General features: G+C 34.8%; 1 protein-coding gene across 4 annotated transcripts in view; it reads left to right on the forward strand.

The window, feature by feature from the left end:
- VRK1 (VRK serine/threonine kinase 1) overlaps positions 1 to 27,589 on the forward strand; it is an 84,242-nt gene extending 56,653 nt beyond the window's left edge. The window contains exons 8-14 of one of the 4 annotated variants that reach the window (XM_002825090.6): positions 1,277 to 1,409; positions 2,187 to 2,307; positions 2,589 to 2,647; positions 6,580 to 6,758; positions 22,030 to 22,120; positions 23,474 to 23,545; positions 27,156 to 27,589. In XM_002825090.6, coding sequence (XP_002825136.3) covers positions 1,277 to 1,409; positions 2,187 to 2,307; positions 2,589 to 2,647; positions 6,580 to 6,758; positions 22,030 to 22,120; positions 23,474 to 23,545; positions 27,156 to 27,187 — 687 coding nt within the window. In that variant the 3' untranslated portion in view covers positions 27,188 to 27,589. Of the gene's footprint in view, positions 1 to 1,276; positions 1,410 to 2,186; positions 2,308 to 2,588; positions 2,648 to 6,579; positions 6,759 to 22,029; positions 22,121 to 23,473; positions 23,546 to 26,368; positions 26,459 to 27,155 lie in introns of those variants that run through there. The other 3 variants (XM_024231914.3, XM_054530498.2, XM_024231913.3) reach the window with 3 other exon arrangements.
- The last annotated feature ends 267 nt before the right edge of the window (positions 27,590 to 27,856 follow it).

A 27,856-nucleotide genomic window follows, 5' to 3' on the forward strand; every position in this document is an offset into this window, starting at 1 on the left:
TTTCTCTCAAATGTACCTTTAACTACCTTTGCTTAGTTTTTCCTTTTTCCTTTGGCTCCCTTTTCTTTTTCTGTCGTCTCGTATTTGCTTCCCTTCCTCCAATGTCAGTTATGGTGGATATAAGGGAATCTATATAAGTATAAAAGAAGAAAGTTACTATACTATTAAGATAGTGTGCTAATGGAGAAATCTTAAAAAGGCAATCATCAAATTCATCCCTGCTCTTTCTAGCCATTTCTTTTTAGATATTTCTAGGCTAAGAACAAAGAAAACGCAGCTAACAACCTGAACAATAAGGGTTCCATTAATTCAAATAGGCTGGACTTGTACAGTATAATAAAATACAACTTATATCACTTTGCAGGTGACTAAAACATGCTGCCTTTGTTTATATGGAAATATTTTTGCAGCTCTGTTATCCTTCAGACATATGCTTTGGATGGGATTATTTTTCCAGTGTTAGATGTATGTGCTAGATCTAGCCACATATTTTTACTTCAGTTTCCTCTTGTGCCCAGATGCATGCATTTGTGACATTTACTCAGAATTAGAGATGTAATGTGTGGCTATGGAATGGAAGAAAGCCAAGTTTATTAGGTTTGTATGCTAATCAGACCCACATGTATATGCCCACAAATAAGTATGTATGTAATATTAAAATTTACTTTTAATCATGAGGACTTGGCTTTAGAATATAGTATTTAGATATAGATAAAAGCCTGATCTAACAGTTCTTTAGGTCATTATTATGATGTATGAAATATTTTTATAAAGTAAATTGAAATTTGATTATTTTACAAGTGAAGAAACAGAGGAATAGAAGGTAATTAACATATCATGTGTCAGCATCATTAGCAGTCTTCTACTGGGTGTGCTTTTCTGTGTGGAAAGTAGCAGTTGTATTGCAACAAGTATTGACGGTTTGCTCTGTGCTCAATTTTAGAGTCTGTAAGATAAAGTATAAAATGTATAATTTTCGTTCAAATTGAGACAAGATTAATTACAAGTATAACATATACTTATCTTAAAAAAGTATATAAAGTCAAGTGATTATACTATAGCGATGTGGTCATTTAACATTTTTATTAAAAATAAAAAGCCTTTCAGAATTAAGTATTTGCTGTTGTTTGCATTTTGGATCTAAGTTGTTTGGAGTGTTATGGAATGACCTTGTAGATGAACCCACCTTCAGATGCCAGTATTTTGTTTCTGTGCTTTAAAGGGGTATATGCAGTGATTTTGACTTTAGTTTGTCTTGGTGCTTGGAAATTTGTAGGTGTACTTGGTAGATTATGGCCTTGCTTATCGGTACTGCCCAGAAGGAGTTCATAAAGAATACAAAGAAGACCCCAAAAGATGTCACGATGGCACTATTGAATTCACGAGCATAGATGCACACAATGGCGTGGGTATGTCAGTAGTACTGGAGTGAGAAATAGACTGCTAATATTTTCACCCAGATTCCTACATAGTTCTTAATTATGCATAAATAAATAAATAGATAAATAAAAAAGAATTGAAAAGGCACAGTGGCATGAGGAAAGAAGGCCGAGGTGAGACTCCTGCAATTGTATTCCAGGACCATCTGTGTTCTTCTCTCCTGCCTTTTCCTCGCAGCCTTCAAAGATAACCAAGAAGGTGGTAGTGGTTCATTCAGCTGCCATGAGGATTTCTTTTTGGTTTTATGTAGTTTAATTGGAATGTTTGTTTTTGTGTTTTTCCTCAAGTTTCTTATTTATCTACAACTTTATAACAGCTAACTTTTATTTTGTTACCTGTTAAGTTAGTTTATTTCTTCAGCAGTCGTTTCTTCTGTGCTCAAGGCTGTGGAAGAACTCAAATACCCAGTTCTCTGGGCCTCTTAATAGCATATAAAAATTTTAAGAATATCTTCAAGTTTTCCAAAGGAAAACTTGTTTTATTTCCAGACTAACAGTCTCCGCTTGAAACCCTAAAATTTACCAGTTTGGGTTTTAAAGTAGATTATTAGTTGGAAGTTAATTGGGAGGTAAGCTATTTCTTTTATATTGTCCAATGTTCAGTACCTAGGTGAAATGCAGTCAAAATTTTATGATGAAAAACAGACTGTGGAGTTGACTTGTTTTATGTTATTACTTTATATATACTTTAAAATATACATTAAAAATTATTTCAGTCTACCTAATGTTCTTCTCTTGCATTTGTAGCCCCATCAAGACGTGGTGATTTGGAAATACTTGGTTATTGCATGATCCAATGGCTTACTGGCCATCTTCCTTGGGAGGATAATTTGAAAGATCCTAAATATGTTAGAGATTCCAAAATTAGGTAAAGGAAAACTTAAGTTATTTCTAGCAAAATCATGATAAGCCAAATGTTTTTAGTCACAATTTCTTGATAGGAACTATAGTTTCAACTGATACTGATATAGAAATAAGAAAGTACTTGTTAAACAGTAAGATTCCTTGGTCTTTTGTTTATTTTAGAAAAATGTCTGTAAGCATATTTAGGATGTAGCACAATATAGCTTAATGTGCTATATATTTTTATTTCATATTAACATATGACATCAAGCTTCAAACAATGACTCATTCTTTAATTTTTAACAGATATAGAGAAAATATTGCAAGTTTGATGGACAAATGTTTTCCTGAGAAAAACAAACCAGGTAGGAAATGACTTCTTCAGTGTTAATAGGGATTTTGTTTTCTGGGGATAAAAAGGCATGATATCCATGGAATAGCCCTTAATGTAAGATGTTAGGTGGCGGCCAGGTGTGGTGGCTCACACCTGTAATCCCAGCACTTTGGGAGGCTGAGGTGGGTGGATCACGAGGTCAGGAGATCAAGACCATCCTGGCTAACACGGTGAAACCTCATCTCTACTAAAAATACAAAAAATTAGCCAGGCGTGGTGGTGCACGCCTGTGGTCCCAGCTACTTGGGAGGCTGAGGCAGGAGAATCGCTTGAACCCGGGAGGTGGAGGTTGCAGTGAGCTGAGATTGTGCCACTGCACACCAGCCTGGGTGACAGAGCGAGACTCCATCTCAAAAAAAAAAAAAATGTTAGATGGTTTGTTAAATGAATACTTGAACCTCATTCAATTATTATTCAGTGCTTTTAGCAAAGGAAGCAAATTTCATTCATCCATTAAGTTAGTAAATATTGAGGCTTTATTGTTTGCCAGGGACTGGGGGTGTATCAGTGAACAAAACAAATATCCCTGCCCTCATGAAGCTAGCATTGTAGTTGGAGGATTTTAGATAGTAAACACATGAGCAAAATTTATATGTTCCCCTGGTTAGTACTGTGGAACTAGAAGAAAACAGGGAATAGAATTAGGGGGATGGGGATGGGGTGGGTAGTAAAGTAGTGAGGAGGACTGTAATTTTAAGTTACAGGGACATCCTCACTTGGGAGGTGACATTAGAGCAGTTGTAGGAAGGAGGTGAGGGAGGGAGTGAGCTGTGTAGAAGTCTGGGGAAGAGAGTTCTAGGCAGAAGGGACACCAGTGCCCAGGAGATGCGAGGACTGTGTCTTCGTAGGTAAACATGAGGGCTTTGGCTTTTACTTCAAGGAAGACTGTGAGGTTTGTAGTAGAAGAGTTACATGAACTGCTTATCCTGAGGGGAAGGGTCTCCTGCTTCTGGCATGGGGATGGACTGCTGAAGGAGCAAGGATGGGCCTAGGCAGAAAGCAGGTTAAGAGGCCACTGCAGTAACCCATGCAAGAGAAGTAGCAGCCAAAGAGTGAGAATTGGTCAGTTTGGATATGTTCAGAAGTCTTTCTAAGCCTTTTGCTCAGTTGTCTCCTTTCCAGGGAGGTCTATCCTGACCTTATGCTATTTAAAATTGCAACCTACTCCCCATATCAATAAATACAATGCGGGTTTCTCAGAATTATCCCATGGACCTCATAGCAATCAGTATCCTCTCCCTCCTGGCCAAATGAGTCACTTACCTTAATTTCCAATACCAAATATTTGTGTTTAAAATTTATAGAAATGGAGTAATACAGTGAATGAAATAGGTAAAAATTCCTGTCCTCATGAAATTATTGTTTACTTCTGTTAGTGTCCTTTTCTTTCACTCAGTAATGTATTTGTGAAATTCATCCCCATTATTGCATGTTTTTTTTTTGTTATTGTTGTTTTGTTTTTTGAGACAGGGTCTCGCTCTGTTGCCCAGGCTGGAGTGCAGTGGCACAGTCACAGCTCACTGCAGCCTTGACCTCCTGAGCTCAAGAGATCTTCCCACCTCAGTCTCTGAAGTAGCTGGGACTACAGGCACACACCACCACACCTGGCTAATTAAAAATTTTTTTTTGTGGACATGTGGTCTCACTATGTTGCCCAGGCTAGTCTTGAACTCCTGGGCTCAAGCAGTCCTCCTACCTCAGCCTCCCAAAGTGTTGGGATTGTAGGCGTCAGCCACTGCCCTAGGCCCTATTATTGTATGTTTAACAGTAGTTTCCTCATTGTCATTTCTATATGGTATTCTATCGTAGTTACATACTATTATTTATTTATTCTGCTCTTAGGTTGTCTCCAATTTTTGGCAGTTGCAGCTTGCCAATTATACATACAGATGTATAGTCTACCTGCAGTTGGTTTTTGGGTATTATTTGAGGAGGGGTCATGTATTTTTCCTATCCCCATATTTATATCTAATTGACCCAGCAGCCTTTCTTGAAAAGACCATTCTTTTCCTTTGTTGTCATGTTTGTCATCAAGTGTGGATCTGTGGATCTGTGCATCTGTTTCTGGACTCTCTTTTTTCAGTTGTCCTTTTTGCCTATTCTTGGACCACACTGTCTTAGTTACTGTAGCTGTATTTTAAGCTTGATATCTGGTAGTTGAAATTCTTTGGCACTGCTTTTCTTTAACTGGACTTTGCTACTTTGCTATTCTTTGCCCTTTGCATTTCTATTTAAATTTTAGAATCACCTTGTCAGTTACACACACACTCACCCACCTCCAAGTTTGCTGGAACCTTGGGATTGAATTTGACTCTGTAGACCAATTTGGGGAGCACTGACATCTTTATACTGTTGAGTCTTCCAGTCCACTTGTATGGTATATATTTTATTAAATTTGGTCTGTCTTAATTTCTCTCAACTGTGTTTTATAGTCTTCTCTAGGAAAATCTTGCTCATCTTTCATTGTATTTGTTGCAAAGTATTTAATGCTATTTTAAGTATTTTTTAATAGTTTATTTTCCAATTGCTTTTTGCTAGTATATAGAAATAAGATAGATTTTTATATATTTACCTTGCATTTTACGACCTTGTTAAATTTATCTACTAGTTCTAGTAGTTTTTTGTAGATTCTGTAGGATTTTCCACATGTAGTATTATGTTGTTTGTGACTAAAGACTGGTTTACATCTTCTGTTCCACTCTTTATGCCTTCTATTTATTTTCTTATTGTACTAGCTAAAAGTACACATAACTATTCTATTATACTGAAGGGATATGGCAAAAGTGGACATTTTTCTCTCCCAGGGGAGCATTTTCAATGTTTTATCGTACATGGTGATATTTGTTTTAGGTTTGTTGTACATCTCCTTTATCAGATGAAGAAATTGGAAGTTAGGGATTGTTGTCCGTTTTTTTCTTGGTATATTCCAAGTATTTAGGAATAGTGCCTGGCACATAGGAAGTGCTTAATAAATATTTGAGTTAATGAATGTGTGTATATATGCACACGCGTGTGTGTGTGTAGAACTGATAAGATCTCTTGAATGACTGGTGTGAGAAGAAATGATTCAAGGGTGACTAACTCAGATTTTGGCTTGAGGAGCTAGAAGGATGAAAATCTCAGTAACTGAGACAGAGAAAACCTCAAGTTTTAGGGATAGGTCAAGAGTTTAGATGTGGGTTTGTTGGAATTAATGGTGATATTTACACATCCAAGGACCAGTATATGAAATGATGGATATACAAGTCTGGAGGTCTGGGGAAAGGTCTGTGTGTGAGTCATTAGCTCAAAAATGAATTTTTAATGTTGAGAAGTGTTGATCTTGACTAGTAGGATTTCTTTTTTATGGTGTGGTTCTGTCTAAGTGTACAGTAAACTTTTATCATTTGGAAGCTGATTTTTCTCTTTTATAGGAAAGCCAGACCTTATTTCTTTCTTCTTTCTTTGACCTCTTTTTGGTATGTTTTATTTCTCATTTACACAAAGAATATAGCTATCTGCTATAGAGCTAATGGCTTTGATGGCAAAAACAAATTGGCTATGATATTCATTGTATTTAAGGACATTTTACTTTCTAATCTTTATTCTAGATCCCTTTGTATTTTTTAATAACTTTAATACTATAATAGTTATTTTTATGAATATTTACATTTTAAGTTCTGTCTTGTTTCTCACAATTACAAAAGTGTGTTTTACATTGTATCTCAAAATACTTTTTTAATTTCAGTTATCTGACAATTCCTGAGTTCAAAAGCATACTTTTCATTGAAGTGATTGAAAAAAATAGGTATCTTAACAAGGTGTGTGTTTGCATTCTAACTTTACTATAACCATGAATTATTTTTTTTAGAGGTAAGAGAGAAATATATTGAAAGTTATAAAATGATTGTGTTATTCTTTTAGGTGAAATTGCCAAATACATGGAAACAGTGAAATTACTAGACTACACTGAAAAACCTCTTTATGAAAATTTACGTGACATTCTTTTGCAAGGACTAAAAGCTATAGGAAGTAAGGATGATGGCAAATTGGACCTCAGTGTTGTGGAGAATGGAGGTTTGAAAGCAAAAACAATAACAAAGGTGAATTTTGTTATTAAATTATTCTTTGGTCTTCTTGTGTTTATAATTGCAACAAATACTATAAGAAAGTATAGCAGTAGTTCAATGAAGAAAAATAACATTGCACGGCAATTAAGGTAAACTTTTTTATAATACAGAACAATGTGTAGAGGGTTGTAGAAAAATAAATATTTATATATTTCTTATGTTTGGTAGCAAGTTACTAAATTCCTGAAATGATTTTAACTTGGAATACTGATATCTGACAGGGAAATTTTGATGGTGCACTGAATTCATAATTTATATGTTCTTTTCTCCCAAGTCACCTTTTAGGGTTCATCTTGTCTCGGTTGTTTCTTATTTGTGGATATGGTCAGAGTAGTTACCAGTTGAAAACGGGCATTTGAAAAATTACCATTTGAAAATTTCCTTGTTTGTTGGTGTGGTGCATTTTACCATTTGAACATTATTTTGCTCTGTGAAGAAATATTATATAAAGCTATATATCAGCATATAAGGGGATTAATTGTTTGGAGAGAAATGTTAAATAATGAACTTTATGGTAAAAGTATTATACAAGCATGTAAAGAACTTCTGGCATCACTTTAGATTTTACAGGTATGCATTAACTTACTGATTTGCTATTGATTATTTTTGATAATTAGCTTATTGATAAACTTACTGATTTCCCTTATAATCTGAAATTATTTAATACAATGTGTTAGCTATTTTTATATGAGGAAGGAAAACAACTTTCAGAAGAAAAATTTTTTTTACATTATTAACCATTTTTACTGTCATTAACTTTGCAAATTCTAATAGATTTATTTGGAAATCTCATACTCCAAACTGAGAAAAAGCGTTAAAACAAATTTTTCTCTCTTTAAAATCAGAAGCAGCATATTTAAAAGTTTTTATCTTTTCAATTAACAAAGGAGATAGAAATTTTGAAATTGGACCAAAAATTTGACTTACTTTGCCAAATAGCAGGTCTCTGTAATTTCATCATAGAATCTGAAATTATATACATGCATCTACATATACTTTTTTTCTTTGATAAGTTTTATCTTAATTGCATCTGCTCCAGTTTTGTGGTCAACAAGTGTGCTGAAAACTATATCTGTTTGAAATGAAGAGGGTAAAATGGAAGCCTGAGTGGAATTTTTTAGTAAGGTATTATAGTAAACTTACTCTTTGCATACATGCATAAACAAGCAGCATGTTTCTTATTGCCCAGGATAGATTTCTCTGCGTTAATATTTATAGGTAGCTCGTATAGTGTTTTTCTCTAAAATTTTGTTGATTGAGAAGTAAAGATCTCTGCTGCTATGTGAGAACTTGTCCAGAGCAACCACCTCCCCCTCGCCCAACCCCCATCCCCCTGCCCCCGCCCCTACCTTCCTTTGCAAATCCCTGTTGTTTGGACCTACATGCTGGAGAAAATGTAGTTTCTGCAGGTTGGCTGACTTTACAGCTGAGTAGGTCAGTCTGCTGCAGAGCTAACATCTGTGACCTTACAATTCTGTGGTGTCCTTGGATAGTTCAGAAGGCTGGAAATTTCCTGTTGGATCATCCCTGACATGTTAGCTTCATCTAGGGGAAAAAAATGAATACTAAGTTGAACAAGTTGAACTATTAGGCGATTTACTTTATTAGTTTACTGCTTTTTGTACACTCATTGCTGACACAGGGTTATTCTTTGTATTAAAAAGAAATTAATAAAAGTTAAGGTTAGGTAAGATCATGAGCTGCTTGATAGCCATGTAACTGAAGTGAGCTATTAATTTTGTTAGCTTTTTTTTTTTGTAAAGTGAAAGAATTGGACCAGACCAGTTTTTTTAAGCTTTTCTTTTAAACTGCAGAACATTTTCTTCATATAAATTGTAAATGCTCTCATTGAAAACAGATAAAAGCAGAGCTCTGCTGGATGAGAAGTTGGGGGCTCCCTGCGATGAAAAGCTTTCTCCTTTGAGAAACTAGCTTGCTGCCTCTGTTTTTCAGCAAGATCTATAACCCAGATGTCTTTTTTTGCTCTGGATGTCAGGAGGCTCAAAACTAAATATGATGCTTAGTTCTAGAAATTTTGTTAATTTTTATAATTAGTACATTTGTTTCCTCTCTTTTCATTTGTCATACTTTTTAAAAGTGTAAAGTATGTTTTCTGTGTCTATATCAGACTCAGATCTCTTTTGGAAAGGGGTAGGTTTAATCAGTTTAATATATGTTTGTTTTTAGGTTCCTAAGAAATATTCTTTTTGGTAAAAACCTACAGGAATTGATCAACAGTGGAATGAAGCAAGGTTTCTTGTCTATTTTTTTGCAGCCATGCTTGATTATGGTGCAGTATATTTGGAAACTAGAGTGAAACATGAATTTACCCACTTAGAAATGTTTTCTGCTTAATAATCAAGGAGCTTTATTTAAAGCATAGAATTTTGGGATGGCATAAGGCTGAAGGAGAACAGAGAGATCAAGTATATATCTGCCCTTAAAAAGTACAAAGTCAAATATTTTTATTGTTGATTAGAACTAAACATTTTCAGTTTTTAGAATCTGGCAGTACCTCGCAACAGTTATTGGATTCAGTGTATACTCATAAATTAACATTCAACAATTACGTAAAAGGTCTAGTTTATGTACCTGATCTAGACTAGGTCTCTAGGGCTACTAAGATCAATGACATGTGGTCCCATTCTTAAAGAATTTCTTCCTGTTCCATCTGGATTAAGAACAGCTTAATTTACTGGAAAGAGCTCAGCAAGTTAAAAGGACATTAACACTTCCATGCTATTTTAGGGTTTTAAGTTGCCTACCTAAGTCAACAAAAAGGGTTGTTGACTGGAATCTCATCCCTGGAAAGTCGTTGAATAAGGTCTAGATCATGGCCTTGCAGTTTGTATTTTATTTTTTCATTTTCAGACAGCCTATATTGTTGCTCCCTATGAATGATTATTCACATACCTTTCTTTCCTTCTCTATTTTACCTCCTAATTTTAAAATTTTAAAATTTTATTTTTCTGGCTGTATTATGCTAATTGGTCTTTCTAGAGTTTCTCTTATTTAACCATTGTTAAATAAACCCTTGCTGGCACTTAGCCTGGAACAGGGTACAAAGAATTGAATAAGTGCAAAGCCCTTCCATTGCAAATCAGTAGCCTGCAGCTGCTCTGGTGGACAGCTTTCTTCCTTTCTTTCTGAAGGGATTGCACCTCGTACAGCCTTTATACCATTGTAGCCTATAGTTTCAGTCGGGTTGCCCTGAATGTACTCTAAATTTGGTGAAAATCTATCTAGCTGTTTTAGCCTGATACAGTAATAAAGATAAACTGTATTTTAATTATATAAATTTAATTGTTGAAGTACATTTCTGTTTTCTAATGGTTTGATCATAGTACTGTAGTTAAGTCGAGTCAGCATTTGCTAACAATTTTTTTCTTTAGGTCTGTTATTGAATTCTTTATTTTGAACTTCTTATTTGGCTGAATTTTGTCAAGTGGACTTTTTTGCCCTAATTAAGTGAAGTTGTTACATATGTATAGAAAAGTGCATGAATAAGTACACTTTTACACAATACTCATTTAAACATCACCCAGATCAAGATATAGATCATTGCCAGAATTAGTTTTGCCATTTTTGGGGAAATTTATAGTAATGGTATCATATATTACATACTCTTTTGTTTCTTTCATTTAATTGTATCTCTGAATTTCCATGCTGTTGCATATAACAAAAATTTGTTGTTTTTCATTGCTATGTAGTATCCCATATGACTATACTGTAATTTATTGATGGACATTCAAATTATTCCAGTTTCTAGCAGTTCTGATAATGCTGTTAAGAACATTATTTTAATTTTTTGGGGGAAACGTACATTTATTTCAGATTGGGTCTGTACGTACTGGGGTTGCTGCAGCCTAGGGCTTACTTATGTTGAGGGTTTGTAGATATTGCCAGTTTTCCAAAGCTGCTCTCTCAGCTTACGTTCTTATCGGTAGCATGGGGGAGTTCCCGTTGCTCACTGACACTAGCTCTTGCATTATATTTAATTTCTCCTATTTTGGCGGATGTGCACTGATTTGTTTATGGTTTTAATTTAATCTCCTTGAAAAATATTGATTTGAAACATTTTTGTATGCCTGCCAGCCTTGATAATCCTTTTTTTTTTTGGTGAAATACATTTCAAATCTTTTGCCTATTTAAAAAAAAAAAAATTGGGGTTGTTAGCTTTCTTTTGATTTGCCAGAGTTGAATACTTTGTATGTAAACAATGTATGTGTTGCACATATCATCTTCCAGTTGGTGTTTAATCTTTTCACTCTTAATATGGTATCTTTTAATGAATAGAATCTCTTCATTTTCATGAAGCTCAGTTTATCAGTCTTTTTGTTAATGGTTAGTGCTTTTTATATTCTATTTGGGAATATTTTGTCTACTTAGGATCATGAAGATATGTTATTTTCAAGAAAGTTTATCTTATCCATCACATTTAAGTCTACAGTTTAACAGAAATTGATTTTGTGCATGGTGTGAGTCAATATTTGTTTTCCTTCTTTTGGATATCTAGTTGATCTCAACCATTTGTGGAAAAGACGATCCTGTCCTTACAGCATTGCAGTGGTAACCATAGGTGTTTGAGTCTCTTTCTAGATAACCTATTCTGTACCATTGGCCTGCTTGTCCATCTTTGTGCCAGTGCCACACTGTTTGAACTATTGTCTTCATAATGATATCTGATAGCATATATTCTCCAACTTTTATTTCTTTAGCATTGTCTTTGCTATTCTTGGCTCTTTGAATTTACATACAAATTTTAGAATTGGCTTATTAGCTTCCTCAAAAATACTTCTGAGATTTTGACTAAAGTTGCCTTTACTCTATAGAGCAATTCGGAAAGAACTGACATCTTCCCTTCCATAGCCATAGTAGGCCCCTATAGTTACTTAGATGTTCTTCCGTTTATCTCAGTCGTGTTTGTAGTCTTCTGTGTCTGTAGAGATAATACACAACATCCATGTCTATTTTCTTATAACTGCTTAATTCTTATTCTGTTTTTTTTTTTGTGGATTATCTGTGATTATACAAAGTCTTTCCTTTATGTTATCTGGTTGTCAGATATGTTTGCTCTGTTTTTTAATATTCCTAATATATATAAGTTCTATAATGATTGTTTTGTTTAGCTATGCGGTTTCCTTGTTATCCTTTTGTCTTTTAAAAAATAATTTCCTCTATTTTTTAAAAAATAAGTATTTTTAAATCTATTTTTTTAAGCCTCTGATGCATTTTATAAAACTTTCTTCCCTGGGGGAGGACTGTTTTCTTTCAGAGGTGGAGTCTTCAGCTATCTTTTGCATGCTGTGAGGTTCTTTTTCAGTTTATTTTCTTGTCTCCTGGTATTCTTTGTTGGCGTGCTTATTCTGTCTTATTCATATTGGGTAAGGATAGCTTTATGTGAATTTACTAGATTATTGTATTTGTGAATCTTTGACTTTCCCATCTTTGAGAATTTTATTCTTTATAGTTTGGATTTTAGGGCTTGTTATATTGTTAATTCATTTTCTTTGCCTATGAATACATATTTGGGTGTGGATCTGGTGAGCCATAGGCCGAATTATCAGTCATTTTCCAGTGTTTGCTTCTGTTCTCTGCCTACCCAGAAGAAGCAAAAATGTGAGTTTATTAATTTGGGATGTTCTTAGTGAATCCACAGTGAAAGAAAGACTGTCTTGGCGATCTCTTCTCCATGGCTTTAGTTCTTTATGTGTTTCTTATTTATGTTCTCTTTTCTCACCTGTTGTGGCAGTTCCCTGTTTACTGTTGAGGATAATTAGTGATTTTGATTATTCTGCCATCTTTCTCCAGGTTTCTTCCCAGCCAGGGAAGAAACAAAATTACAGATCCTGCTTTTGGGGAGTCACTGGGGAGTAGGGAGGGTTTCCTCTTTTCAACAGGCTTAAGTCTTTTCTCCTCCAAGCTGCCTGACTTAATGTCTTCTAAATTGGGGGCCACTGGTGAAAAATTTCACAATGGTGTTTGCTCACATTCTTGAAGTGTCTGACAAACTTCATGGTCATCACTTTTCAAAGGTTATGCTGCGAAGCTATGATACTTCTGTTTGCTGCTGAAATATTTCTTAATTGTTATTTTGGGTTCATTACTTCAGATTTTAGGTGGAGGGAAGTTGTGAAGTCTTAACCTCCAAAATGTCGCCACTCATTTTTTAACACATTTTAATTTGTTTATGTGTGTGAACATTTAGAGTTAATTAGAATTTATATTCTTTTCTCACATGAGTAAACAGAGCTTGTTTTTACTTTTACCCTCTGAGCCCTCCACAAACCATCTCTCATACTACAATCATCTGGAATTTTTAGTTCTAGTTTTTTGTGTCATTTGTATACTATGTATTATTTTTTAGAGTTAATCGTGAGTCTTAACATATTTTGTGTTTTTTGTTTGTTTGTTATCCATGTCCTTTCTCTTGGCTTTGTGTTTCAGAGTATATGCTCAATCTTTTTTTAAAGAAAGCTTCTGAATGGTAAACTTGTAAATCTTGGGAAGTCCAAAAATGTCTGTTTTTTCCCCAGTTGAAAACTAATGTGGCTATATAGTTTTTAATCGAAGACATTGCTTTGTTGCCTTCTAACATCTAATTTTCCTAATTTTTGTTTTTTACTAGATTTCTATTTTTTCCACTCTTGCTTTGAAGCTTCTTGCCTTTCTCTTTGTCCTGGCATTCTGCAGATATCTGTGCACAAGTGTGTGTGTGTGTTCTAGTTTGTTTTTACACTTTAATTAGTTATCTTTCTTGGTACTTGGTGGACCTTTTTCATCTAAAGGCTTAATGTCTGTCTTATACGCTTGAAAAATTTATTTTCTGTGTATGTGAGGATTTCCTTTCCTTTCCTTCTCTATTCTGTCCCTCCAGAACTCCTACCACATGAATCTGGGAACTCTAGAAACTAGCTTCTTTTCTCCGTGTCTCCTAACTCTTTGACCACATGTTCATTTTCTGTCCTTAACACTGTTTTGTATAGATCTGTGTGCTTCTTCTTGCTCATTTGTTACATCTTTTTTGTTTTTTAGTCATATTTTAAGGGTACTAGTTCTTTTTTTAATATGTCAGCATATTCTTGTTTTATTGGTAAGATAGCCTCTTAAATCCTTTGAGAATAGTAATTATGAGACTTTTATATTAACTGTTTTGGCAGAGGGATTGTTCTTTTTGAGTTTAATGTCTTTCTGTTTTGGTTCTGTGATATTGCTTAGATTTTTTTCAATGTTTATTATCTAGTCATGTTTTTTGTTGTTTGGCTAATTTTAAAAGTGTGTACCTCAGTCCAAGTTGGAATACCTGTTTTCCTGTTAGTTTAATATAATTTTCATTACAGAGATCTACTTCCAGTGATTTCAGAAATGAGTGAAATTTGTGGCCAGATAGCTTGTTTTTTAGGTGCCAGGACTCCCTGCTTCTCCAGTTTCTTTTTCTGGTCTTGGAGGGTCCATTAACACACAGATACCTCAGATCATTTTAATGAGAGGTGCTTGGGAGGCTGTGGGTGGCATCCTTAGTTGCATATTATAATAGATTCACCTGGGAGCTTTTAAGTATCCCACTATCTGTGCTGCACCCTAGACCAAGTAAATCAAAAGCCATAAGGATGGGACCGTCGGGATTTTTAAAAAACTTCCTAGGTGATTTCATTGTGCAGACATAGTTAAGAACCACTGCATATTAAAATTTGAGTGTCTGAATAGCTTCTGTGCAGAAAACAGCCCTTTTGCGAATAGACATAACAAATATAGGGCATTTTAGACTTTACATTGTAGCATTTATCAGCCCCATGACCAGCTTTTGCATGTGGGCAGTGATGCACACATACTATTTTTTGATCTCTGTATATATAAGTACCTTACTATTAAGTGATACAGGAGGAAATTTGGTATCATATAAATGTCTTAAATGGTGCCCAGCAGAATTTCTTGAAGTAATGAAAGGACATGCTTATAAGAAGTACTCAAAATTGAGATCTCAAAGGATATTATTAGATTTATTTTCCTGATATAATGGCCAGTTCTTTGGAAATGTTAAGCATTTCTGTGCATTTTTTTTTTTTTTTTTTTTTTTTTTTTTTGGAGACAGAGTTCTGCTCTTGTTGCCCAGGCTGGAGTGCAATGGGACGATCTCGACTCACCGCAACCTCTGGGTTCAAGCGATTCTCCAGCCTCAGCCTCCCAAGTAGCTGGGATTACAGGCATGCGCCACCACACCTGGCTAATTTTGTATTTTTAGTAGAGATGGGGTTTCTCCGTCTTGGTCAGGCTGGTCTCAAACTCCTGATCTCAGATGATCCGCCCGCCTCAGCCTCCCTAAGTGCTGGGATTACAGGCGTGAGCCACCACACCTGGCCTCTGTGTATTTCTTTTTAAAAATGGATGAATTTTTAAAAAAAGTTCTTTCGGTTGAAATAAGAATGTTATCTGTCTTGCTTATAACATTGTTATGAGGAATAAAAGATATAAAGTGCTTAGAACAGTGGCAGGCACATAGCAAGTGACCAGTAAATGTTAACTGCAATATTATTGTTATGCTGTTATTTAATCCACTATTTAACTTTTCCCATCTTTCTAGTTTCTTGATGATATGAAAATAACATGGAATGTTTTCATTTGAATCTGTTTTCATTTGAACCTTCTAATAAACTACGATCTTACATCTTTAAAAGTTCAGTTTATGAAATGGTATTAGGCACATGTGAATGAAGACTGGGTTATATTTTACTTAGTGAGTATGTGTGTTAAAATAGGTTGCTTTGAATGGTAAACGATTATGAATTGGTAAAAGTTGATTTTTGCAGTGAAAGACAAGATGTTAATTACTGTGAAATAAAGACTAAAATGTAGCTCCATCTTGTTAAGGCAGAATATAAACAGATTTTTTAACTAAGTAAAATATAGCTCCATAACTTTTACGAACATATAAGTCAAATTAATGAGTTTGTAGTTACCCCTTTTTTTCTTAAGCTAAATAATTGATACAAAAGGATGATAGGTACTTGACATAAAGCAGAGGAGTCCTGACCACCAGAGAATTCTGTGTCTGCGATTTTCTGCCTGCGTGTTTAGGAATTAGGTGTTTTGTGGGCATAAGTTTATTGAGGGAAGATCAGGTAGTATGTTTTTAATAGTAACTCTAATGTAGCCCAATTTGTTCTGTAATACACTTGTTCATGTGTTGCCTTGAGATTAGTTAACTCCCCACCAGTATATATATAGGTTTTGGTTTTCATTGATGTATTTATAAAGATTAGCCTCCTTAGTTTATAGTATTATATTAAATAGTTTTCAAAATCTTACATTTTTAATTCTTGAGCATTCCTCAGAAGACTTGATTGTGCTCAGTACAGGTAATAGGATAATGACCCTTTAAACTTTAGGTTATCACTGAGCATTTATGTAGTTTCTATATTCTTTCAGGACCTTTAAATTGGTTTTTATAACTTTTGCAGCATGCCTGTGAAATGCATTTGTTCATAAATGATGGGACTAAAACTCAGAAGAGGCCAGGTGACTTGTTCAGGGCCATGAAATCATTATTATTATGCATTTATATAGAAAGTTCCAGGCATCCTAGTGATTTTAGGCATAAAATATTAAAGACAATTAAAGCATGACCCGGCCACTCATTTGCCTTTTCCCATAAATTGTACTTGAAACATCTTAACTTTGCCAAAAGTTTTTGACCTTAATGGTGCATGTCATGGAACCCTCAGAGGAAAATATGAGGGAAGAGATGTCACATTGACTTTAATCTAGAATAGAATACACTGACATATTAGTCTTCTAGACCATAGTTCATTGAATCTCTGGAAACAGCTTTCATCTTGTTAACTGACTATACGTTTGATCATATCAAAGTTTCATGATCTCCTTGTAACGTGAATGATGTTAGAATCATGAAAAGCCATTGCCACCAACAAGTTGGAAGTTGAATTTATGGTTTTCAAAAGTGTCATTAGGAGATTTTTCTAGGTTTTGCTTGCTATTATTGTATGACATTTTGATGAAAGTTCTTAAGCATGTAGTACTCCTGTAGATCATGTAATCAAGGGTTAGCTTGTTTCACAGCTTATCTGCTCGTTAGCTGAATGTTTTTTCTAGGAGAATGGATGACAGTAGAGCTTGAAGGCAGCTTTCCCTAGTTCCTTAGTAAGCCAAGCTGAAGGGACATACATGTGCTCTAAAATAAGTGAATAGACAAATTATGCTGACTTTATGAAAGCAGTGCTTTTGCTGAAAAAAATGTGTTGCGCATGGAGCAATCAACCCTGATAGCCAACCAGATAGTTTTTTTCCCCCATTTGTTCTGACAAAGTCTACCATTGTATTAGTATTTTTTGGCACATTCATATAAGTTACCTGTAATTTTTGGTGCACTATTTTTTGATAGTTACAGTAAATTCTTAAATTTTCATGGTATTGTAAGGGTGAGTTACCTTGAACTAGTGAAGAACATAGATACTCCAAACTTTGTGTGCCATATATTTAATCATTTTATTTTGCTAACTTTGTTCCTTTAGACCTGTTAATTAGCAAAATTGCTTGAGTTGTACTTCCTTTCTATCTCCAGAGTAGATACCTAAAAATGTTGACAGGAGAGAGATCTAAATTTAAAAAAGTAGACAACAACAACAAAATCAAGGGTGGACTGTGATGTAACGTGTATGGATTGATACTTCATAGAATGAATTTCCATGTTAGTGGGATTACACTGGACACTTATGTAAGAACACTCATTTATGGAACCCTAAAAGGATTTCTTATAGTGCTTATATCAAAACAAATAGTTGCAGAAATTAAACGTGTGTGTATTTAATGTTTTTATAAAAGATGAAGTTTCTCTTTTGCTTTAACTATTATATAGTGTCTGTTTTTCAGCTTGAAAATGACAGTGCCAGGCAGACAGTAGATGCTTAGTAAGTACATGGTGGTGATCTTCACCTCTGTTCAGATGGTGGTCAATGCTGTTGTGGAAGGAAATTGCAATAGTCATTATTTTTATTACAGTCTTCATCACTGAAACTCATTGAAAATAGTTATTTTTATTTTTATTTTTTTTGAGACGGAGTCTCGCTCTGTCACCCAGGCTGGAGTTCATTGGTGCGATCTTGCCTCACTGCAACCTCTGCCTCCTGGGTTCAAGCAATTCTTCTGCCTCAGCTGGGACTGGTGTGTGCCACCACACCCGGCTAATTTTTGTATTTTTAGTAGAGACAGGATTTCGCCATGTGGCCAACCTGGTCTCAAACTCCTGACCTCAAGTGATCCGCCCACCTAGGCCTCCCAAAGTGCTGGGATTGTAGGCATGAGCTACTGCACCGGGCCTCTAGCAGGATATTTTTAGATTATTCCTCAAATTTGTCTGTCTCTTTTCAAGTCATTCATTCATTTCCTAACTCTCCATCTTTTTATTTCTTCTCCCTGTAATTATGTTTGATCTTTTTCTGCATTTTCTTAAAACATATCTGTAATTAATGTCCATTCAAATATTACAGTTTTTGAGAGACTTAGAGGAAGATATGAAATTACCTCTTTATTACAAGAATAGTTCAATAGTTACTCTACAGGTGCACATCCGTATATGTGCAAAACACTGTGCCAAGCTCATTAAGGGTTAGAAAAATGAGGAAAACCATAGTCCTTGCCCTCAGGGAACATACATAGTAGAAGAGAAGTAGAGGAGGTTATGAAAATAGTTTACATGAAATACACAAATGTGTGTACTATAATATAACTCTAGAAAAAAATACATTAAGAACACAGCAACTAGAAACTGCTGTTTCCTACTGAAAGCTCACATAGGAGACCGCATAGTGCTGTGGAAAGGAAATTGCAATAAGAATAAAGAGCTCTGAGTTCTAGTCTTTTCATCACCATCAGCTGAGAAATACTGAGCACATTCTCTGGCTTTTTGCTGTCCCTAGCTTCAGTTTTTTCTGTGTATATAGTAGATTTTAACTAAATCTATTAGTTTCATAAATATGGTGGTATAAGAACATGTTTGCTGTAACTTTCATAGAAGATGTGTCCTTTTTCTTTTAGTTACTACTAATATTCTATTTTCAACCACTGTTATGGAATGTAATAATTTAATCAAATAAATAAAATAAGATTAACTCATTAATGTAGTCACATGGACTGATTAGTGCAGCGTTTAAAGTTCTTTGTTCTGTGACATAGGTGCTATATGAAGCATTTTAAAACTTTTAGGCTGTATATTTTAAGTTTCTAAAGTAGACATGTAGACTTTTGTCATAAGGGATGGGCAAAACCCAAATAACACTGCCCGAGTACTCATGTCTTAGAGACAGCCATGAATCTGATTGGCTTTTCTTTGAAGCTGTTGAAAGCATCTAGAGGTGATCTTTTGATGCTTGACTTGGGAAGCAAAGAATTGGTCTTTGGTTTTTGCTTCTGAAGATTTTTTTTCTCTTTTACTATATTAAAACAGCTTTAAGTCTACAGCAGGTCTCCGATCGGTGTTTAGACTATTAGTAAATTATCAGTTCAAATGTGTCTAGCCTATTTGTCTTCCTGTTTCTAAGTTGGAAGTGAGAAGCTGCTAATTAACTAAACTTTAGCATATCTGAACACTTCAAAAATATAATGTGTAATATATATGCTGGTGCCCTTTGAAATCTAATTTTTGAAGATATTTTAGCTGTGCTGAATTAAAGGAATACTCAAGTTTATTTTATAAGTTATTTTAGTATATCATACAATATTTTGGTTTCATATTAAACGCAAAGGCACCTGTGAGACCTGATACAGAATGTGACAAAAATCAGAGATTAGCATAGTCACTTTGTGAAGCCATTTTTCTGTTCAAAAGGAACCAAAATATGCACTACCTGAAGCCTAAGGATGTTGACAGATAACAAAATGAAGCATTTGGAAAGACTCAGAAGGAAGAAGCCGGCAGCAGATTGCTTAGACTTTTACTCATTGCCTTATAAAATTGATAACATACTTAGGTACTACTAAACTTGAAGGATTTTATTTTGGTTTTTTAATTGGTCTGTAGACCACTGGCCCTTTCTATGCAGACTACGTACATTGTTAGAAAAGTTGGGCAGGAGTTACCTGGCTGAAGTGTGGATTAATGCAGTAGAGTGCTTTACCTAATGCATATTGCTTAAAGCACAGGTGTTTCTTTTGTTGGCTGAATACTGTCTGATTTTCCTTCCTATGTAATTTACCTGCATGGAGATTAAGAAAGCCCCCTTTTATTAAATAAGCTTGAAAACTAGATGAATGCACTTAGGTTCTTGGGTAGAATGTATTGGATAGCTAGCTTCCTTTATAATGAGCATTTAAAAATCTGCTCTCCGAAAACTGGAAAATGCATTCTCTGCTGTATGGAAAGCAATATAGTACTGAAATATTCCTCCTTAATTTTGGTCTGAACGAACAAAAGTGTCTGTGTTTATTCCTGCCTAATGCATCACAAATCTGCTGACATGCTAACCTTGGAGTCTTGGCTGGCGTTAATCAGGCCTGTGCACCGGCAGGAAAGATGTACCTAATGCACTCCATCAGTGCAGTTTGCATATGGAAGTTCTCACAGGGGAGCTGCCCTGTGCCAGCTGAGGGTTACCTGCCCACTGCAGTTATTGTACGTAATTATCGAACCAATCTGTTCAGCCCAGCAGGGTTTAGACGGTAATCATGAAGCAACACTTTGGAAAAGAACGATGTAAGGCATTCTCCCCTTTTCTTATCAGTTATATGAAGTTATAGCCACTCTTACAGCTATTTTTGAGAGGCAATACCCCCATATACAAATCTGCTAAATGAATGCCTTTGAAAGTTTCTCAAGGTTCAGTCAAGTTGTTGTTTTTGTATATGTGAAGCATTTTCTTTAGGAACATGGTGGGTATCTCTGAGATCTAATTTTCCACAGCCACCTTAAGAATGTTTTGAAACAGTGGGATTAATTGTAATACATAGATAATAACAGTTCTGACCATTTGGAGGTTTTAAGGTAATGTGGCTTGAATAGAGTTCAGCTTTCCCATGTAGTTCTCTCTGGAACAGAACCCATGGTTGCCATTAGGAAAAGGAACAATGTGCTGTCAGCAGGCATTATCCTCTTTTCTAGCTGTACACAAAATGGCCTGCAGCAAGGAACATTCTCAGATGAAGTTTAACTTATTGTTAATTGTTAGAAAATATAAATGAGGACATTCTGTTGCGTTGTGAACCTGTGAGATTTGGGGCGTATCAGATGGTTTTCTAAATGATAGAGACTTATTTTAGGCAACCAAGAGAAGCTTTGGATTAAAATTTGTATTTTAATCTGTTTAAATTTGAAACTACACAAGATAAAGTTATATAAAAAACTCAAAGTTTTATATTTATTACTAATGCCCCTCTGTAATTTTACCTATGTATAGAGATGTTAGAGAATTTCGAAACTTAACACAGGACTGGACCTGTTAGAAAATGTTGTAGTGGTAGAAAGACATAAAATGAAATTGAAGGAACATTTGGGAAGAATGGATGGTGACAGAATATGAGCACTGATTCCTAAATAACACTTCACTAGAAAAATAGGACAGGCCCAAGAGAATGTGAGAAATCCAGACGGTTTTTGAGATTTTCAGAGAGCTTTGTACTTTTAAGACTATTCATGTACAGTAAGGTTTATGGCCCTCTTAAACTTTTAATAAAAAGTATGCTAAAAGAGAAACATTTATTACAAGTTTTTCATTATTGATTCATAAATAGAATTTTACCACCAGTGTTATGTGGTACAAACACTGATGTCATAAATGGGGCAAGACATACATTTTTTCCATTTATCAAATAGATTATCCTCTCTCCACCCCACCCACGTTGTACAATGTGGCGAGTATCTTTGGCCTGAGTGGTGATCGTGAGTTTGTAAAACATTTTGTTTTAAAAGAGCTTCTGTATGATTAGTCCTGATGGCTAAATCACAGCTTTGAATAATGAAGTATATAAAGCATGAAAAGTTAGAGGTGGATATAACAAATATATCTACCATCTGGGTTAACTGTCTAGTTGAAAGTTCTCGTACTCCCCCTTTCTTCCATCCCTCATCCATTCCTTTAGGTAACCACTATCCTGAAGTTGAGAATATTCTTCCTGTGTGTTTTGACACACCCACACCTATATACATTTATATACACACACAGACAAATAACGTGATGAGTTTGTAGTTTACTTGACTGTCAGATCTGTCTCTCTCTCTTTAATTTTTATATGTAAGAAGCGAAAGAAAGAAATTGAAGAAAGCAAGGAACCTGGTGTTGAAGATATGGAATGGTCAAACACACAGATAGAGGAGGCCATACAGACCCGTAAGTTGAACAGTTTTGCCTAGCTGCTTCCATACGTAAACACAAATTTCATTTCCTCCTATTAGATGAGGGGTCAACTATTTGGGTCATGACCTTTTGATTTTATAATAAAATACCACAAGATTTTTATATAGTATGTATTGCGGTGTCTTTTATACACGTTAGATTATTTTCTCTCCACAATAATTATAAAGTTGAGACTGGGAAGCTTCCTTCATTTTGCAGATTTGGAACCTGAGACACTGTATGATTAAATGGCAGGTGTGGTGACTGACATGTGCCTGTAGTCTCAGCTACTCAGGAGGCTGAGGCAGGAGGATCACTTGAGCCCAGGAGTTTGAGTCCAGTATGGGCAACATAGAAACCCCATCTCTAAAATAAATAAAATAAATGACTGAGCTGTTGTGAAAGGCTTAGTGATAGAGACCAGAACTCTTAACTGTCAGGCCAATGTCTTTCCACTTCCTCACACTGATCCCACATAACTCTGGATATGATAGTGAGTGTCAGGGGTCAGACGTGGGTCTGTTGCAACTGAGCTGCCTGATTGTTCCTTATAAAGTTTGTCAACCTCTTCTTTTTTTTGAACAAGTTAAGAGGAAAGGAATCAAAGCTTTATGGATGATCACTTTTCAAAGTTCTTGAAGCAAAAAAAAAAAAAAGGTATGAAGTCATTTCTGAGATGGCTTATAAACTGGCACTGAAGGCACTTCCAATAGTTCCAGAAATGACATTAGCAAAGGCAGCATCTGCAAAGGGCAGAACTAGGTTGGACTTTGGTCTGATATATTTAATAAACTGCCAGCCAATGTGTTCCAGGATTTGTATGATATGATGATGTACTTGACTCAATAAAGAGAGCTATTCAGTGCGGCCCACAATACATTTTTTTAAAAAGATTTTTCCCGTCTGCCTTTTTTTTTGAATTATTATTTTGTTTGTCCTGAAATATTTCTTGGTTTCTAACGGAAAAGGCTTATTTTTGGTTAAAAAAAAATTTTAAAGCATAGGTGCCATATTGAATAATGCCACCAATTTATTTTACCTTCCTTTTGCTAGTGGCATCAGTGCATGTTTGTGGAAAGCACAGTATTCAACTTTCAAAGAGAATCATTTTTGCCCTGATTTTATTACTATGTTCTTCATTACATATTATGGTTAGAACATCCTTTGGTTTAATCTGTTTTAACCCAAAGAATACTTGAGATACCTGAAGATGGAATATATAACTTCACACTGAAGGCGAGAGGTTTTGAAGTAGTCCCTCTCTTTTTCCCGCTGCTGTCTTCCTTTCGCTACTGTCTTTTTTTCCCCTTTTCCCCTTTTCCCCTGTCTTGTTCATTTTGTTATTAGGAAGTGAGGAGTCCCAAGGAGCAATACATCGAAGCATGTCTCAGCCAGAGGCTAGCAGCAGCAGCTATGACAGTGAGTGGGAACAAAATTAAGGAGTATTTATAAATATACAGCAATATTCTTAGAAAACAATCCCTTAAATTTTAGAACTGGCAATTTTAGTTTCGGAAAGATCCTGCATTGTTCTAGTGAGATTGACACTCATTAAGTCTAAGGCAGAATCTCAGCTGCGCATCAGGAAGACTTATCCCTCTCTTGACTGCCTGGACATCATTTGTTACCTGAACTTTGCTTAATAAGCATCAAGCGTTTTTGTTTTGATAGATAAATGCTTTTAAATTCTAGTATAATTATGAAATTTTTTTTAACCTAAGTTTTTAGTGTAAGGTCTTCTACTGATGCTTTTTCCCATGAGAAAATATATTAGTATTTTTGTTATTTTATTAATGACAAAAGAGTATAGTAAAGTCATAAATAATTTAAGGAGAACAATTCAGTTTTTTTGACATAACTTTTTCAGAAGATAAAGAATAATCAGATTCGCCCTTATTCATATAAACTCAAAATTGCTGTTCTTAAAATGCTGTTTATTTCCCCCATTACAGTTCACTTTTTTCCCCTAAAGTACAAGGCGAGTTAAGGTATTTTACTATCAAAAGAATCATAAGTGAGAGAAATATTATCTGATGGTAAAATGTTATTGTGTCCAGCAAAAAGAAAAAGCCAAGAGTTGATGTAAATGTGTATTTTTAAATTTATCAGTTTAAAAGTAACTTGAAGGAAAAGACACATTATTACATTTGATTTTTTTAATTTTTAAGATATATAGTACAATTCAGTGAACACTGGTTTTAGGGCTTTAAGATTTTGTGTCATAAACATGTTTCAAGAATGGTTACCTCTAACAGCAGCTTTAGAAATGTCAGTTTCTTCATTAACAATTTTATTTTCAAACACAATTTATGATTTACAGTATGGTAAGAGATTTTTCTCACTGTGTGATCTTTCAGAATGCTGTGCCTAGCAAAATGGGAGCAACTTTCCTTTAATATCTGTTTAGACCATTTAAAAACATGTATAATTTTCTTGATACACCTAAACTCATTTTGAATAGTTGGGGGTCTTTTGTGTAAGAACACATTCTGAAAGCTTTCAAAATGTGTATTGTGTAGGTTTTCTCAAATAAATAGAGGAGGTGATGGGATGGTTTTCAAGAAGAACAGAGGCCTCTAATCCTTTTATTTTTATGCAAGGCATAATTTTTACCAGTTGAGAAAATTTGGTTATTTGCTGCAAGTAATTTTTCCCCTCACAAAATGATGAGCCTTTAAAAATCATGCATATTTTGGCATTTCAAAATCATGCCAGTATTTCAGAATTGTGCTAAAAATTAGCTAATATAGCCATGATATTTATGGTTGGTGTACTTCCCCCCCCGGTTCATAAAATGGAGGCTACTTTTGTTGGTATTATTTTTAAGAACCTTGGATTTTGGACCATTCCTGAGGACTCTTTGGAGAAAGCATGACTAGTCAAAAAGTAGATATTTTTAAGGGAACCCTACAAAGAAATTTCCTACTTTTTTTTTCCTACTGCATTATAAAATCATAGAAAAGCATCCCAAACTTATATGTTATTTTCCAAATATCAAATTATATACATTAGTCTTCTGATTGGACCCTTTGCCAGTAGTGTATATTATGAAAATGGTTATATATTTAAGAGATAAGAAGGTAGTTTTTTTTGTAACAATCAGAATTGATTATTAGGGAAAATATTGAATTGATTTATGCAGCAAAGTCAACAAGGTGTGTAGGACTGATTATGTAATAAATTCCAGGCAGTAGTAGCCCTTTCAGTTGCAGTGAGAAACTTTGGATTGAAGGAGATGAGCAGCAGTGATATTTAATTTCAGAGTAAAATGGCAAATTAAGACATTAATGAGAATAATGCTATTTGAATATAACTTTATAGTTGTTAATTTAGTGTTCTTTGTAGTGTGGTTAAAGGTTTAAAATGTATTGAAAGGGAGATATAATATTGATTATTGACCTTGATTTTGTAATACCCTTTATGCCAATCTCACTATCGCAGCATTTTCAGTTTTCTGTGCAGAATTAATTTCAAATTTCTTGAAATAGGCCGGGCGCAGTGGCTCATGCTTGTAATCCCAGCAGTTTGGGAGGCTGAGGCGGGTGGATCATTTGAGGTCAGGAGTTCGACACCAGACTGACCAACATGGTGAAAGTCTAAGTCCTACTAAAATACAAAAATTACCTGGGCGTGGTGACAGGCACCTGTAATCTCAGCTACTCTGGAGGCTGAGGCAGGAGAATCACTTGAACCCAGGAGGCGGAGGTTGCAGTGGGTCAAGATGATGTCACTGCACTCTAGCCTGGCAACAAAGCGAGACTCCCTCTCAAAAAAAAAAAAAAAAATAATAATAATACAAATAAAATTTCTTGAAATAAAAACCTAAAAATCTACTGTGGGATATTTTTAATAGATGGCCATGTTACAGAAATTTAAGAAAAAAACTCAAATTTTAGAATCAATCATAGTGCAGTATATAGGGTATGTATTATGAGTGGCAGAAAAAAGGATATTCATATAAGCTTGAAATTTGCTTTCATTGAACTGTATGGTGATTGAATAGAAACTATAACTTGGAAAAATTAAAAATGCTAGTTTTGAAACTGACCTTCATGTTAAGTAACTGAAACCCATGATCAGAAAACCTTTAGGTACATATGGTAGAATTTTGTTCCACATTCAAAGAATGTTTTGTCCTTTTCAGAAAAGAAGTATTGATCTTTTGTTTTTTTTGTGCAGTCATTGATTGATTATGAGCACCATGCTGTCCCTGACGCTGGTGCCCCTGCTCTTTCCTGGCAGAGCGTAGCATGCGGCAGTGGGAAAGAAATGGCCCTGCTTCTCTCACCAGCACTAGGCAGCTGTGATCAGGCTAACTGCTGCACCCAGAGGTGGAGTCGGAGTAGTAGGTGGGGTGAAATGTCTTGGTGAGGCAGAATTCCCATGCCCCCAGTAGAGAGTCACTGATTTATTCCAAACCAAGAATAGTTAGATAGGTACTGTCATAGGGGACTTAGACCAGTATCACATACGATCCTTTTCTAGGAGGCTACTCATTTGGGACCTGTGTAATTCCTAGCGGAAAAGACTTTCCATTTCAGTATATCCCAGTGCTCTCCTGCCTAAAGGGTGTAGGTAATAGGCTTTAAAAAGCAACTCATTCCTTTGCTTTTCATAACATGCGTGACCTCATCGCTTCCCCCTAAGGAATGAATGCTTATCTATATTGCTAAGGTTTATATTTGGAGATAATGTTTTAAATTTTACAACAAATTTAAATTTTGGAGAGAAATATTTCAGTATTAGTAAAAATTAGATACGTTTTATCAGTCAAGGTATTTTTATATGGCTTAAGAGAAGGTAGGTTTTGTCAGCATATTTTTTGACATATTAAAAAATGACCCAATTTTCTAAGATTTTCAGGGTATTAGCAGTCATACCTTTGTATGTCAGTTTTATCTTTGCAAATCACCAGAGTCAATTTGATTTTAAAATGTTAATAACTATATTTAGGGATATTTATATTTCTGTTCTTTTGCTTTTGTAAATTATTGATTAATGATTTCAGTTTCTTTGATTTTTCTTCAAGGTTCAAGAACCAGAAAGAGAGTCCAGAAGTAATTCAGATGCTGTGAACCAGCTTTCCTTTTCTTTGTTTTCTTTTGACTTTTTTTCTCCTTTTCTATTTGAACTGTTTTATTTTCATGTGAGTCTTGCGAGGTGGAAGTAATAATTAAATACCCATGTGTTCAGAAAACATAAACTTTTTTTATAAAAATATTTTGTACAATTCATTAAAGGCTAATTTATGAAATTTGAAAATCTTCAGGTTATACTCAAGTTATTCCAAAGCCGTGTGTTTGTGATGTTTTGGAGTACATATATATGAAAATTATTATGACATGCACTTTTCTAATCATTGTACATTTCTCAGAGTGGATAAAAATGTTTGACAAAATCCTCACTTTTAAGAAAATGCAGAGCTTAAAATAAAAATCTCTTTTGTTTGATACAAACGCACAATATGTTGTGGCTGTAAGGTTTGGTTTGTATTGATTTTGTTCTGTTCCAAAATCTTTTATTAAGCACATGCTCTATGAGACAGGAGGTACAAAGACAGGAAAGGAATATGAAATAAAAAGTGGAGGAAGCGTATCCATGAGAGATAAAATCTACATATATGAAAGATTACATAAGAATTATGTCAATATGCAAGCTGTATGACAAGAAAACAAGTGACAGATGATCAAGTGGTGGTGTGATTAAAGATTGTGTAAAGACTGGCTTCAT

Source organism: Pongo abelii, chromosome 15 (genome assembly GCF_028885655.2).
Source record: "Pongo abelii isolate AG06213 chromosome 15, NHGRI_mPonAbe1-v2.0_pri, whole genome shotgun sequence".
Lineage (NCBI taxonomy): Eukaryota > Metazoa > Chordata > Mammalia > Primates > Hominidae > Pongo > Pongo abelii.